A 16,492-nucleotide genomic window follows, 5' to 3' on the forward strand; every position below is an offset into this window, starting at 1 on the left:
TTGGAAGGTTTGTCCCTTGCTTCTCATCTGGACTCAGAGCATTATCCCTGCAGAGCCTTGTTTTAGTGGACTGTGAAAGACAGGCTGTTTTCCATTCTAACGGGGAGATTATGGACTTGTCACTTTAGACACAAAGGAGTTTGGATTTAACTATAAATGTAATAGGTTAATTATTTTTAACCCAACAAGTGTTGCTCTAGAACTGACTCTCCAGAACTTTTAAGTACAAGGGCATACAGAACTGGACTGTAGCCCCGAGCCTTGCCACGAAATATCTGATTAGGATCACCAATCTGCAGGAGAGGAGCGGGGCTGACACAGCCTATGAAGTTGGAAGAAGAAAGGACAAAAAGAGTAGAATCATTTCAGAAATAGAGCTTTGCAGTAGCATAAGGCAAGGGAATCTAAATGGCTGACTTTCTGGCAACAGGTTAAAAGAAATCTTCAGCTATAGCATGGGGTGGGTGGCCTCCTTTCATCTCTGTGGAACCTGATCGGAGTCTGGCTAATCCTTCAAACTGGAAACTTCCTGCTCCTGGGTTGGTTAGACCTGAAACTCTGCTCTACAATCCGAAGGAGACACATGCTCTTTTGCAAATAAAATTTACCTTTGAACAAATCTATTTAAAGATGTTGAACTTAGGGGCGCCTGGGTGGCTCAGTTGGTTAAGCGACTGCCTTCGGCTCAGGTCATGATCCTGGAGTCCCGGGATCGAGTCCCACATCGGGCTCCCTGCTCAGCAGGGAGTCTGCTTCTCCCTCTGACCCTCCCCCCTCTCATGCTCTCTGTATCTCATTCTCTCTCTCAAATAAATAAATAAAATCTTTAAAAGAAAAAAAAAAAAAAAGTTGAACTTAAGTAGTTAGAGAAGTCGGTGTGACTGAAAAAATAAGGTCATGAGACTAGCAGTGTTGAAGACAAAGCTTTTTATCAGAGAAACCCAGTCTCTTTGACCCTGGGTCAGTCCGTCATGGGACACCAGGATAAACTAAGATGAGGTGGAACCCCAACCCCTTTTTGTCTAGGGCACAGGTTATCCATTTAATGGGCAATTACTTGATTAGCCATACAGCCCCTGCTTGTGGACCCACGAGAATGTTAAGCAGTTTCCAAAAGCTCTCCGGCCCTTCTGTGAACGCATTCATTTTATCTCCAGCCTGAATTCTCCCTGGCTGCTCCCATGCTTGGGTCTCACCACCTGCTGGACATCTCCCGACAGGATGCCTCCTCAAATCCACGAGACCTGACCCATCACCCCCACCCACGCCCCACGTGTGCTCTTGCTCACGAGTGCTCTGCCTCGCTGAACTGCACAGCCCCTTCTCCAGTGGGAACGCCAGAGCTGTCTCTGACATTTCCTCTCTGCACCTCTCTCAAGTCAGTCAGCCCCTCAGCCCTGCTGACTCCATCTCAGACAGCTTTGTTTGGTACCTTGGCCCTGGACGAGGCTCCCGTTACCTCTTGCACTCACCTCAGCAATCAGAGCCTCTAAGTGTGTTTCCCGTTTCTTTCCTCTCGAGGCCATCTTTGCACCAGAGTGAGATTTCAATGTGGGAATCCAATCCTGTTTATCCCCCTCCTTAGAGACTGCCAGGGCTTCCCAGAGCTGGTGGTTTCTCCCTCCCAACACGACATTCTAGATCTTCCACTTGTCATTTGTGGCCTCGTTCTGAGGCTGCATATCAAGTCTCACCCCAGACTGCATGCAAAATGCCAATCGCCCAGCCCAGACCAGTGAAGTCAGAACATCTCGGGATGGATCCCAGGGGATGGTTCCCTGCAGCCCGGGGCTGGGGGGGTGGGGCGCGGGAGGAGGACATGCCAGAACTGTGGCTGCTTGATTGCATTCCACTGATGTGACTGCATCCCAGGCTTTCAGCCAGCCCCGACTGGAGGTGTGTCTCAGCTTTGAGCTCACCATCCTTCACTCTTGAAGCTATTCTGACCTTGACCTGATGCCTTAGTCCCTTGAAGGACTGAGCCCTGCCCAGCCTCCATTCTCTGCCAATGCCATCTCTTGCAACTGGAAGGCCTTCTCCTGACCTGTCTACCTATCAAGATGCTATTCCTTGAAACAGGTACATTTTAAAATGCCACATCCCCCAGTTAGAATCGGTCCCCTCTGGTATGCCACAGCACTTAGCATAGGCATACAGCAAGGGGGCAATGGATGAATAGTTGTTGAACTGCAGATACATGTTCCTATAGAGAGATTCTGGCTGCACGCAGCAGCTTCAGGTCCCCCGGAGCCAGCCGTACCCTCAACACAAATCCAGGAAAAACTGGAGACCGTTAGTCCTTGGTTATAGGAAAGCAGATACATATACCATTCAACCTGCTCTGGTTTTTATCACTAGGTAGAAAAGGTTTGTTTATCGCTGTTGTTTTAATGAACTATAGATGTATCATACTTCCACAAGGCATGTATTTCTGAAAGAACATTTGAATGCTGAGCAGCACAGATTTTTAGCACTTTTTACTGAATCGCTGTGTTGAAGGGGATTGGGCACACAGCAGACAGTAGTGTTAACAGCCCCCACAAAACAACGAAATTGAAAGGTGGCTGTTACTGTCTCTGGTTTTCTAGTTGTAAAGCTTCATAGTGTGCAGAAAAGCTATTTCAGTCTCAGAAGAGATTCATTTACAAAATGTTCAAGGAGTTCTTTTGAAAGTGAAAATGCATTTGTCTAGACTAACAAGGGGGACTAGATTATAATCTATTATGAATATTTGTGAAAATGAAATATTTGATAAAATTACTCTCAAGTATTTTAAATTTATCTCCTTTTCTTAAGGTTAATTTGGCTAAGACTGAGGCATCTTAGAATCTTAAAAAGTGATTTTAATTTTTGATTAATTCACTGGTATGCAGGAAGTAGTATATACGTTTTAACTACAGTATTAACATTTGAGCGCTTAGTAGGTGCGAAGCACTGTTTCAAGTACATTCTGTCTGTGGACTTACTCGTTTCCTACATATTACCATAATCTTCCATTTACTCTCCATCTTTCATTTTGGGTCGGTATGCAGTTTAGTGCCCCCTTCTTCAGTAGGAGGTCCACGAAGGCAAGATTCAGAAGTCCTGGGGCACCCGGCTGGCTCTGTCGATTAAGGGTCCAACTCCTGATTTCAGCTCAGGTCATGATCTCAGGGTCCTGGGATGGAGGCCCGCGTTGGGCTCCGTGCTCAGCATGGAGTCTGCCTGAGGATTCTCTCTCCCTCTCCCTCGGCCCCTCTCCCCACTTCCTGTGGGCATAGGCATGCACACACCTGCTCTCTCTCTCACAAATAAATAAATCTTTAAAAAAAAAAATCACAACAGTCATGAAACCCTAGTCAAACCACTTTAACTTCTGTGAGGTCTTTACGTAAAGTGAAAGGATGGATCACCTTCTTTCTCTGAGGTCCTTATCTCCATAATTTTACGAATATTTCACAAATGTGTAATTTAAAGGTCATTTAAGCATTTCTGACCTTTTGTATTATGAAATATACCTCCGTAAAATACATACTACCTATATTTATAGATTAATGAATAATGCTAAATAAAATAACCATTTAGGTACCACCAGGCCAAGAAATAGATTATATCCGCCTTCCAGAATGTGGCCTTGTGCCCCATCCCTGCTCACAAACTTTTCCTTCTAGAGGTAACCATTAGTCCATCTTCTGTGATAACCATTTCTTTGCTTTTCTTTATCATTTTACTACCTTTAAATCTCTTTACTATCTTTACTCCCTTAAATAGTACTGCCCGTGTTTGAACTTGACCTGGTGAAACCATATTATATATATCCTTTTGTGATTTGCTTCTTACTATATTGTTTTGACAGTCCTGCATGTTGATGCTTGTTGTCGTTTGTTCGCTGTCCTCTCCCGTCTGTGGATCCATTCTGCTGTCAATGGGAATTGGGGTTGGTCCTAACTGGGATCTGTTGTGAAACTAGTAGTGGATCATTGTGTACACTTCCAACTGTATTAAACAATGCCAAACTCGAGCCCTCCTCCGTCAGCAATTAAAGAGCATTCTGATTATGTCACATCTTCGCTAACACTTTCTATCTTCAGACTCTGATTTTTAACCAGCTCATAGGGGTTTTTGTAAAAGCTTTAATCACTGTTTTGTTTCTGACCACAGCTTGTCTCATCCCCGTGAAACAGTCTCCCGTGAACAAGAAAGTCATTATCATCTTAGAGAATTTGGAAAAATCTTCATTGTCTGAGTTACTGGGGGACTTTCTGGCACCTTTGGAAAACCGCAGCACCGAAAGCCCCTGGACTTTGCAAAAAGGTAAAGAGAGTGGCAAGAGCCTGCCCAGAGTAGGAGTTGTCCTTCATGTCCCTCTTTCTTAGGCTCGTTGGACTTCGCGTTTGTCTCTTCGTATGGCGTGTTGAAGTTGGGCCGTTGCTTTTGGTTTGTTTTAGGAAATGGACCGTCTGAATGTTACTACTTTCACGAGAACTGCTTTCTGATGGGAACCGTTACCAAGGCCTGCCTGCAGGGCGCCGACTTGCTGGTGCAGCAGCATTTCCGCTGGGTTCAGCTGCGGTGGGACAGCGAGCCCATGCAGGGACTGCTGCGGAGGTTCTTACGGAGGAAAGCAATCAGTAAGGTAACGAAGGCAGCCTCTTGCCAGGGGGAGGGGCGGGAGCGTCAGGGGCCCCGGGCCGGAGTTCTACCACTGCTGACCGTGCAGCCTCGCGCAAGGGCAACTTTTAGTTAACCCAGAGTTAAAGAAGATGACGCATATAAAGCCTGCAACAGTTTCTGGACTATGTTAAGTATTAAAAAAGAAAGAAAGAAAAGCAAATAGGTTTTACTCCTGTAATTAACTGTTCTTGATGAGGAGTCTCTCCAGGTTCTAAATGCTATAGAAGGCTATCTCAGAAAACTAAACACTCGTTTCAGGAATGGCTACTGCTTTCTCAGGGCCTTCAAAACCTTATCCATCCACTCAAGCTGGTTTTAACGTATGACTGACACTGCGCCAGAGTAAATATTAAAAAGTCACATGGAAGATTAAAGTTCCCTAGCTTTTGACACGTTTTCAAGTGTGATTATAACTCCTGGCGATTATTTTGGAATAAAATATTCTGTATCCTCCCAAACAACACAATTAGCGCTGACCAAACCTCATACATTGCTATTTAATTAATATTCTTAAGTCAAGCTAGGATCTGAGTGTCGAGATTGACTGGAAACATTAGAGCTTGAGTTAGTTAAGACTTTGTCCCTTAATCCAGCACCACGGGCCACATTTGGAGGGCGCAGTGTCTTCTATCGCCGTATTTTAAGCTGTAAATAACACAACACCCACTAGGCTACCTACTTCACAAAAAGGCATTTTTTCCCTCACATAACCAGTGTCGTGTGGTAGGTGTTGCTGACATCTGTTCACTGCCGTGATGTCAGGTCCTGGGTCTGGGGGAAGTCTCCTGAGCTCCCCTCAAGATTGCAGGATGTCAGCAGGGCCTCAGGCACCACACCCACACCCAAGCATGTCAAAGGGGGGACCCTGGCTGCTACTACAGGGGAAAGGGAGCTTAGGCCTTCTCAATCTCCTTATCAGGGAGGAAAACATCTTTTTCTGAAACGTCCAGAAACAGAAGACTTTTCCTGTTTCATTAATCAGAACTGGTTTTGTGCCCACCCTATTGCCCCAGATCGTGGCTAGACTTACCTTCCCAAGACGGAAGCTCTCCCCCAAGTACTTGAACAAAATTCTTTCTGCGTGCGTTTGTGGGTGGGGGATCAGGGGAGGAGAGTGGGGAGAAATATGGAGTGGGAATGGTTTTGGTAATTCAGTAAACTATGCTTGCCACTAGTGCTGGGAGTTAGTATCTGAAATTCCTAATTTAATCAGAGAAATCATCTACCCCAAGCTCTGTTAAAATCCACTGGCTGGTAATAAATACATGCTTTTGACCAAAGCTAGGCCATCATATCATGTCCACCAGTAGGAAGAAAAGTGAGGTAATGACAGTCATAGGTGTGTAGCTTTGCAAATTACTGATGCTTCCATTAATGTTATCATTAATATTTAAATTTCTTTGCCAAAAAAAATTCACATAAATAATCACAAAAGATACTAGTTTTTTTTCCTTAAAAACTTTTTTTTTTTTTAAAGAGCAGTTTTAGGTTACATTAAAAATGAGAGGAAGGTACCCAGATTTCCCACATACCCCTTGCTTCCATACATGCCTAGTGTCTAGCACTCACCAGAATGGTACATTTTTTTTCACCAAGGATGAACCTACATTGATAAATCATAATCACCCGAAGTCCATAGTTTACCTAAGGGAAAAATATGGAAGGCCTCATGAATTTGCTTGTTATCCTCTGAAAAGTCCCAGCTTTATTCTGTAGATGTGGCACTATTTCAGGTAAAATGGACCTCCCCCACATCCAGCTCACTGGTACACATAGTTTGTAAAGGATTTATTTTACTTCCACACTGTGTTTGAGAATGGGAATGTGGGGTGTGCTGTGAAGAATAGGAAGGGGGAGGGATAATGCCTTTCACTTACCAAGAGTCACTTCAAGTAGCTTAATAAAACAGATTCCTTGGGTACGTATGCAATGGGAATGAATGACTCCTGCAAAACCTCAGAAATCTTGTAACTGTTTAACAGAACCAAATCTTTGGGGAGGGGGTACTTAGACATACACCGGCCCTTGATCACAATTTCTTCCTCCAATTCCTGAAAGGAATATAAGTCAAGAGGCCTTTCAGGACAATACCAGGCATCCTACTGGTATTTAATAAACAATAATTGTAATTTTATTAAGAAGAAGTAAATACTCAACTATCATTAATTGTAGTACATGATCTTACTCTTGCAGGAAGAGTATCAGAGAAATACAACTATTCCTCTTTTGAAGAGAAGGGAAATTGTAAGAGCCCCCAAGGCTTTATGTAACACAGTAATACCGTTTTAACAGAGCTGCTAGGATCGCTGAACCACTCTTTCATTTTGACTTGGCCAAATTATATCCCTTCAAGTAGGACATACCCATATTCATAAACTATCCCCAGTCTTAATATCATAGTAACTTGGTAAAACCAAGATTTATAGGAATCCCTTTCTTCTAAAGTACTGAGTTAACTGCTGTATCTGACTTCTAAATAATTGAAGGATATTTCTCCTAATACTAAAGAAATCTTTGTCCTTTTGTGAAGCCTCTATACTAAAAAAAAAGGGACTTGATTTTGTAGAACATAATTCTAAAAAGAACTGCTACCATCAAACCATGTATATTACATACTATTATTTAAAATTTGCATGTTTAAAAATTTCAAAACAAATTTCTTTATGTCAGCAGAGTTCTGTACATTTTGATGAAGTTAGCATTTTAGTTGAGACCTTCCTCCTAAGGAAATTAAAATTAATACAAAGTGAACATGCCACAGATCTAGATGGACCATCTTGTCTCTTAACCAAATATTGTTTCATGAAATCAAAATCCTTTTTTAACACCTACTTACTATGTGCAAGGCCCTGTGAAGTACTCTGTATGCATGTGGATAATAATTTCTACCAGAACTGATAGTTAAGAATTTGTGTAAGGTTTCCTAGTCTTCTTACTGCTCTTTTGTGTCTGAACGCTTTCATTTCACGTAACAAGCTACAGATCTGTATCTCATGGAACACACATAATAGTATTAGCTGTCCCTCCTTCACCCACCTCAAGTGGATCAGATTCAGCTATGTTTTTGTTTTACAGTTTTAAATGTTTGTATTTTTCATTTTTGAACTGTTAAAAGAAGCACTGTTCTAAGCCAAGCCCCACGTCCGGCCTCTCTGTCTCTGTAGTTCAGAGGTCAGGTGCCCTCCCCCTGTGATCCCGTGTGCAAGACCGTCGACTGGGCCCTGGCCGTCTGGCGCCAGCTCAACTCCTGCCTGGCCCGCTTGGGCACACCTGAAGCACTTCTCGGGCCAAAGTATTTCCTGTCTTGTCCTGTAGTCCCAGGACATGCCCAAGCGACAGTGAAGTAAGTGTTATTTCTCCTTACTTACCTATTTAAAATAGAGCCATGGCCGAGGAGCTCTGCACTTCCCATCCGAGGACGACCGTGACTCATCTGTTGCTAAGTAGCTCCTAAGGAAACTTTTTACTGAGAACTAGTAAGTAGCAGTTTCCAGTTGTTACAAAAGTCTCCTCAAAGTCCTGTTCAACATACAGTGCGGTGTCTCCTGGGAAAGGCCTACATGAGAAATTCATCGAGGATCTTATAACCAAAAACGGAAGCTTACATTCTGTTGATGAATTAAAAAGCTTCCTCCTTGGGGCGCCTGGATGTCTCAGTTGGTTAAGTGTCCAACTCTTGATTTCAGCTCGGGTCATGAGCTCGAACCCCGTGTGCTGGGCGTGGAGCCTGCTTAAGATTCTTTTTCCCTCTGCCCCTCCCCCCACTCTCTTTCTCTCTCTCTCTCTCAAAAAAAGAAAAAGAAAAAGCTTCCTCCTTTATTAATGATACTTAAATACTATGTTTTCCTTTGTAACAGCTTATGAGAATAGACATATTAACAATAAAGTTAATGAAATAGAAAATCAAGAGGAAGAAATGTATCACCATCCAGCTTAGTAAGGTTCTGTGATTAACTGTTAGCATCGATTCTGTACTTTCTGGCATCCTGGGCAGAAATCCATTTTGGAAAGCAGGGCATACAAATAATCTATCTTCTCTATTGTAACAAATGGTCAATTTCAAAACAGCTAATTGGGGGAAAGGAAGAATTACAATAATAAAATGTATATAGCGTTTTCTTGCTGAAGAGCAGAAATATATTTATTCATGTAATCACCTCTTTTTTCATCAGTATTACAATTAACTTTAAGCCTTCTTCACATCCAGAGTCTCAAGATTCTTAGGAGCTAATCTGGGCCTTGCCTATCATTGCCAACAACTACAGGGACTCTGCTGTGAGATGCAAACGCTCCTTGCAAGCTAGCAAGTTCGGCTGCCGCAAGCGCGTGACGCCGGGTCAGAAGCTGAGGACTCCAGCCCTGAGCGCAGCCCCAGCCTGTGCCTCACCCACGCAGTGGCTCTCCCTGCGCCTCAGGCCCCGGGGGGGGTGACGGACAGTGGCCCATGGATCCCAGCTGCCGAACTCGGAGCTTGAGAATCCCCCAGGCTCCTAAAGGGGGCTGCTGGCAAACCTGCCCACCTTTTGCCCTGGAAGGAAGTACCACTTTCATTATCCTAGTAAGGAAAACAAATCTGCCTTCTCCAGAAGGAGACATTGTCTCTCTCTTCCAAGGCTGTTTGCATTACTAACTAACATCCTTGAAAAGAGAGCCAAGAAGTGGACACTCGATGTGCAGACGTGCCATGGAGGATTGTCTCCCAACAGCTGTGTTTAGGAAGAGCTACTTTTTTTTTAAACCAAAGCTTACCATCTTTACCCCTTAATACCTTTAGGAGTGCTTGCGCAGGTCTGACACATGGTACAGAACACCAGATTTTTGTCTTTATTCCGCTCTTACAGTTTTTTTTTTCTCTTGAATTACATATCATTAGACATTAACAGAGAAGCTTAATATACAGATGCTTGATACCTGGGCAAAAGTTTTAAGTCTTGAAAGGCTTACGCCAATATCTAATAGCTTTGAAAACTTCATTATACTGGGAGATGTGGTTTAGCTTCTACAGCCTTGAAACAAGTGTTTTTTTAATGTTGCAACAAAGGAATTGCAATTGCTGTTGGATGCCCCAACCTTGGGTAAAGTCCCACTGCTACAGCTATTACTACAAAGAGTCCACCTGGGGAGACAGCTGGTGACCCCATCCCCGCTCTCCAGAGCTAAGCCCACCCACGTGCAAACACTGAGCCTTTGCCTTGGGGTGGAGAGATTTAATTTGCCACTTAGTACAAGATCTACCCCAATTTCAGAAATATTAAAATATATGTATCTTATTAAGGACATATGGCAAATAAGTTTAAGCTATTTAGACATCGATTTCCAGGAAATCTTTTTTCTAGACTTCCGCCTGCAAATTTACTTTCCCTTCCATGTATTTTATTTATGCATTCATTCAACACACACTTAAGCATTGATTCCTGCTCTCAGTGATCTTAGAAGGTAAAAGGAAAGAGACATGTGAACACTGTCATTTGCAAAACATTGTATTTTTGAGGCAAAGTCAAATATCTTTGATATTGGATAATTTCACTTTTTTAAAAAATAATTTATTTGAAAGAGAGAGTACAAGCAGGGGGAGCAGCAGAGGGAGAGGGAAAAGGAAAGGCAAACTCCCTGCTGAGCAGGGAGCCTGATGCAGGGCTCGATCCTGAGACCCAGGGATCACCACCTGAGCCAAAGGCAGCCGCCTGACTGACTGAGCCACCCAGGTGCCCCAATTTCACTTATTTCAAAACCACCTAGGAAAATTAGCATATCTGTAGAAATACTTAATGTTTTTTTCCATGCTCTTCAAACCCGTCCTTCGTGGTGTGGTGTGTAATCTGTGACCAGATCTCACTGCCAACTGCCCTTCTCTTGCAAGGTGGATGGCTAAGCTGTGGAATGCTATCATTGCACCCAGAGTTCAAGAAGCAATATTGTCAAGAGCCTCCGTGAGAAGACAGCCGGGCCTGGGGCTGATAACTGCTCGAAACCACCCGAGCCAAGGACAGCAGGCTGTGGTTAAAGCTGCTCTCAGCATCTTGCTCAATAAAGCCGTGCTGCATGGCTGTCCCCTCCAGAGAGCAGGTATGCAGGTTGGTGCTGGGAGGGGAGGGGAGGAAATTCACTCTTACATAATATTTGTTTGGATTCATTATAAGGGAGCTCTTCTTTCTCTCTTCGGAAGTAAAGAAATTATCTCGACCTTAATGTACATTTGACACCACTGTCCCAGAACTTTTAAAAAATTTTTTTAGTCTTCCCTCCTAAAAATTTTATTTGAATTCAATTAACAAATAATGTATTATTAGTTTCAGATGTAGAGTTCAGTGATTCATCAGTCTTACGTAACACCCAGTGCTCATGACATCAAATGCCCTCCTTAATGTCCATCACCCAGTGACCCCCACCTCCTTGCCCTCCAGCAACTCTGTTTGTTTCCTATGATTAAGAGTCTCTTATGGTTTGTCTGATTTCATCTTTTATTTTTTCCTCTCTTCCCCTATGATCCTCTGTTTTGTTTCTTAAATTCCACACAGAAGTAAGATCATATGAGAACTCTCTAAATTATTGGCTCAGTAATTCCAGATCTCCAAGTAAAATTTGCTGGGTCACAACATCCCTGCTTGGGTATTAAGCACAGCCATGATTTCGAAGAATATTTCTTGGAGAACTGCAATTGTTATATTTTACTTGACTATGAAACGCAGGCTCACTGCCTTCTTTTTGGGAAAACATGATTTGTGTTGTTTCAGAGCTGGACCAGCACACAGCTGATTTCAAAGGAGGAGGTTTCCCATTATCTATAGTCTCAAGTTACAACAGTTGTAGCAAAAAGAAAGGAGAGAGTGGTGCCTGGAGAAAAGTGAGCACCAGTCCTCGCAAGAAGTCTGGCCGCTTCTCTCCTCCGTCCAGGAGTAAGCCGGGCCTGAGTGAGGAAGGTAAGTGAGGTGGCCATGCTGCCTGGAGGCACGTGGGCACTCCGGCTCTGCTTTCGGAGTGTGAGTGTGCTTTTACTTTTCTCACTATGCATTCAACAAAGTTGAGGTTTTCAATGCATATTCTCAGGGAATGAACAGGGGGTAGTAGGTACATTTCCAAAAATATCTGGGAGGAAATAATTGTTTGTTTGTGGCATCCACCATTCAATCTATGTAATACAACAGTTGTACTTAGGCCAAGTTTTCTCCTTTTCTGTGTCATCTCTGAGCCAACCTTAAATTTTTTAAAGTATGTATAGAGATACATTTCATACCAGTTTAAGGCCTTCGTGAATCAATCAGTTTTACACATTTCTTTCTCCTATATTGTGTCAGCTTCTAGTCTACACACTGGAAAGAGAGCAAACACAAAAATTCCTGCCCTCTTAGGGTTTATGTTCTCCTAAATTATTAAAAAGATTCAATATAATGGAATATCCTCTATAAAAAAAGAATAAGTTTTTATTCAAACAGGCTAAAACATTTATCTCTGGTGTTAGACCTATTCCTTTTGGCTTTGGCAATAGGGTAATCAGTAATCATACGAATTGACTTTCCTGAAGGAAATCCATATTTGAGTAAGAATGAAAAGATGTTCCAACCTCATATGCATTGTGCATTTCTCATATATGTAATTTGGGGAGCCCCTCCCACCCCCAACATATTCTGTTATGTATAATATCATGCCCATTTTATAGTAGAGTTGCTAAAAAGAGAGAATATGCCTAAAATTTTGAAACATGAAAAATTGCCTGTGTTCATTAATGTTTTCATACTTAAAAATCAGCAAAATACAGCATGTATTAATATTAATACATGCTGAAGTTTTGTAATTACCCCATGCATGTGTCCATAAACTGTGACTTTTTTTTTTTAATGACTGAATGTAAAGTCACTGAATGAGAGTTTCCTTATACTTTTTTAAGGTGATTGCTGTGTATCTATAATATGATATATTCTGATTTTAAGAGCTTGCCATTACTTCCCAGAGTTAGAGTGTTTGATTCAGGGAGTAAAGTCATTAGACATCAGCCCCCTCCTAAGGCATAGAGACTGCTGAGATGACCTCTGGAGCAAGGATTGTACCTTCCACTTGTCTATCCCTATATGTAGTGCAAAAGAGCTCTAAGATGAGGATTATCTTCTCCATTTCCAGGTAACAAAACTGAGGTTCGGAAACCTTTGGCTGTCTGTCCCTATCACGGGGCTCTGCAACCCATGTTTTTGTTTCTTGCGAGTCCTATGCTGTTTCCTCCATCCATGCCACTCTAATCCCATGGTACATGGAATAATCCATAAGCACTCAAATAACAGGACACCCACCCAGGCTCTTCACTATCATTTCCAAGTTTATTACAATTTCTGTAGGGTTTAAGACCAGCCTCTGGCTTGAGCCAAATAACTAAACAATAAGCATTGTCAGTGTATACTTTAGAGTGGACAAACAAAATCAATAAAGTGCATATGAATTTAAAACAGTATTAAGTCAAACTCAGAAAACGATTATGTAAAATATTAAAAAGTTAAATTATTGAATATAAGTATAAAATTTATAATTTTATGTTTTAATATTTGATATATCAAATGTTATACTCTTAGAAATATGAAACCGTATTCAAAAGATTAATAGAATTGTGCGTAACTGGGATATTTCATTTTTTATATTGGTAAATTTTTTTCCCAATAGTTCCATTTGATATTACAATGTTTGGGTTGCTATTGGTTTTTCTGACGCCATTGTTTATCAAAATAGAAACCACTTTGCATTCTACACAGATAACGATGGGTGATTATAAAGTTTGGTAAAGACACAGCCTCTTTTTCTCCTGATGTAAAACAGAAAAGCTATGATGTCAGGTCACAGGCTTCAGGAGACGGGGACCAAGCCTAGGCACCTATATGGTAATTAGGGAAATCTGATAGCCACCCTTTCTGACAATGACGACAAAAGTATGGGCAAAGCAACTAGTATAGAGATTGTCTCTGATGACCTCTTCATGAGGATATATTCAACTTTTCAAAATCATTCTTTAGAGATAATTTGTGCTAGCAACAGTCCTACAATTTTAGGAGAGGGGCCATTCATTTATAAAAGCAATCCTATGCAGGAAACTCCATCCAGAGCTACTTCCCTGAGGAGAAATGCCTCAAGAGATGGATTCAATCCAAAAACAGTATCAAAGAACAGAGTCCATAGTCTGTTTCTTTTATATTTATTTTTTTTTTTTTTAAAGATTTTATTTATTTATTTGACAGAGAGAGAAGCACAGCGAGAGAGGGAACACAAGCAGGGGGAGTGGGAGAGGGAGAAGCAGGCTTCCCGCCGAGCAGGGAGCCCGATGCGGGGCTCGATCCCAGGACCCTGGGACCGCGACCTGAGCCAAAGGCAGATGCTTAACGACTGAGCCACCCAGGCGTCCCCATAGTCTGTTTCTTTTAAATACAGAGTTCAAGATGCACAGGGACAATGATTGATTCTATTGAAAATGATTACATTTTTCTTTAAACAGGTATCAAAATTAAAGCTGTATCTCAGCTGAATTATAACAGGAATGCCTCTCTGTCAAAACAAAAGTAAGTTTCCCTTTAACTTGCAGCAAACAATACATGTTTTCATTATTTGTACATCTATAATGCTATTAATATATTTTTAAAAAATAGAGGTCATTCAAATGCTAGTATTAAACTGAAATCTAACGAATGAATGTGTAATGGTAGGAAAATTTTCTCTTGTAGGTTCTTTGGTCTAATGATCAAATTGATATAAGACAGATTACCAGGAGAAAAATGAATTTAATTTCCTATGTCTGGGAGCCCCAAAGATAGGAGACTCAGGGCCACATCAGGCAGTTGAGGGTTATATTGTCATCCTCAGCTAAGGAATGGTATAGGGGCCTGGGGCTTTGAGGGGAAGGGGGGTGAATCACAGGATAAGAGCAGATGCTTGCCCTGCCAGACAGGGGTATTTCAGATAAAAACCTTAGCTCTGGTAGTAGCTCTTTCTAAATTCTAAATTCTTTTAGGTTAAGTTTTCCTTGAGTCAGCTGGGTCTTGATTGACTTCAGATCAAAATAACCCACCAGCCAAAGTGACACATTTTGGGATGGCATATTCTCACCTTCACATGAAAACTAAAAAACATGTTCTTTAAGCTCAATATAACTTAACATAAAGCCTTTTTTGCTTGTAGTTTGTTGGAAAGGTTAGAAATATTAATGGCTTTTTTATCAAACTTGATCATTAATGCTTTTGACATAAAGACATGATAAACAGGCTTTAGATGACTGATGTTTTAAAATGATCACTTTTTCTTACGTTGCTCCTAGGGAATTATTTTAGCTTACAAATTTTGAGGTACCAAAGATGATTTGGTTAATCATGGAAATGTTTGGGCAGTGTGTAAATAGCTCTCCATTGTAACTCAATAAATTGTGTGTCCTGTCACTTGACAGGTAACATTTAGAACCAAGTTCACAGAATTACAGACGGGGGAATTGCAAAGAGAGAGAAGATGGATAAAGGAAACCGTAACACATGCGCCTCTCTGCCAGGCACACTGCTGAATCCGTTATGTACAGCAGCCTATGTAATTTCCCCAGTAACTCTATCATGTAGATAACCCAGAAACTGAAGTGTTAAGGGAAGCGAAAAAAAGAAAATACAACCTGTGGCCATGTTGCTAGTAAGTGGTAGAGCCACGTTAGAAATTTATAGTTGTTCCAGGGTATCAGACTGTCCCTCTGCTTCCCCAGTATTTCATGTCTTAAGTTTCATCTAGGCTTGGAGAAAGGGAAGAAAAGAGGACTGGAATGTTCTAAACCAAGTAGATTTCTCGGTGAATAAAATTTTGAGTGGGAGTTGCCAAACTGTGCCATCAAGTGACATTTCAGACTCTTTTAAAGGATATTTAGAAACTTTTCCTACCCCATCCCAACTCCCCAAAACTGGATTGTGGTTCCCACTTTGAAAAACTCTTTTCTGAACTTTGTATTAGGTCTTTAGAGAACGATTTATCATTGACATTGAATTTGGAACAAAGACTGTCTCTGGGTTCAGATGATGAAGCAGACCTTGTCAAGGAACTTCAGAGTATGTGCTCCAGCAAATCTGAATCTGATATAAGCAAGGTAAGCAGTACAAAGCGGGGAGGACATGGATTGGCTCCCCCGACAGGAAAGAGATTCTTTAGAGCCACATCATAACGCCCGTTCCCTGAAAGAAATTCCTGATTGAATAGTATGGTTAATGCTCCAAATCAAATCCTCTTTACCTTGCTTAGAACAGCCCTTTCTTCCAAACTATCTTTTATATAAAAAGGAGTTCTATTCAGTACAGCTTGCTTTTCAAAACTCCTCTGAAAGACCTGAGGTTAAAATTGCATGTTGATTGCATTAGCACAAATCACACCCAACGCATTCAGGCATCACTGTTCCCCTAGGCTTTTCTTCCTTTTTGTTTTTCTAATGTTGGTATACAAGTCACCTATCAATAAGAGAGCATCACAGCAGACTCATGTTATAGACAGAGGAAAAGCCACAACCTTCCTTACAAGAAAATTTGGCCTCTGTAATGCATATGGTCATAACCTTTTAAGCCGTGAAAATTGAGATCCATATATAGAAATCAGTGACCCAAAAATCTCAAAGGCAGCGTCAACAGCTTCAAGTTCACCTTGTTTTGGCACTCTGTTAGCTGCAGCAAATTGAACCAGGCTTCCTTGATAAAGGCCTTGTACTTGAAAGGGAGGATAAGAAGGTAGTTATAATGTGAGGTTCCACCGAAAGGCTCTTAACTCTTACATCTGAACAATCCAAATCTCTGGGACAAAGTCAAATTGACAGTCTGATTTTACCTTGCTGGAAATGAGCTGAAATAGTTAC

The 16,492-nt window shown here is 41.6% G+C and overlaps 1 protein-coding gene across 4 annotated transcripts in view; it reads left to right on the forward strand.

The window, feature by feature from the left end:
• Positions 1–16,492, forward strand: part of CTTNBP2 (cortactin binding protein 2) — a 150,932-nt gene that overhangs the window by 128,396 nt on the left and 6,044 nt on the right. For all 4 annotated transcript variants that reach the window (XM_032401711.1, XM_032401709.1, XM_032401710.1 and 1 more), the window contains 7 exons: positions 4,141–4,293; positions 4,428–4,615; positions 7,818–7,996; positions 10,514–10,719; positions 11,388–11,573; positions 14,123–14,186; positions 15,607–15,739. In XM_032401711.1, coding sequence (XP_032257602.1) covers positions 4,141–4,293; positions 4,428–4,615; positions 7,818–7,996; positions 10,514–10,719; positions 11,388–11,573; positions 14,123–14,186; positions 15,607–15,739 — 1,109 coding nt within the window. The remainder of the gene's footprint in view (positions 1–4,140; positions 4,294–4,427; positions 4,616–7,817; positions 7,997–10,513; positions 10,720–11,387; positions 11,574–14,122; positions 14,187–15,606; positions 15,740–16,492) is intronic.

Source organism: Phoca vitulina, unplaced genomic scaffold (assembly GCF_004348235.1).
Source record: "Phoca vitulina isolate PV1807 unplaced genomic scaffold, GSC_HSeal_1.0 scaffold4, whole genome shotgun sequence".
Lineage (NCBI taxonomy): Eukaryota > Metazoa > Chordata > Mammalia > Carnivora > Phocidae > Phoca > Phoca vitulina.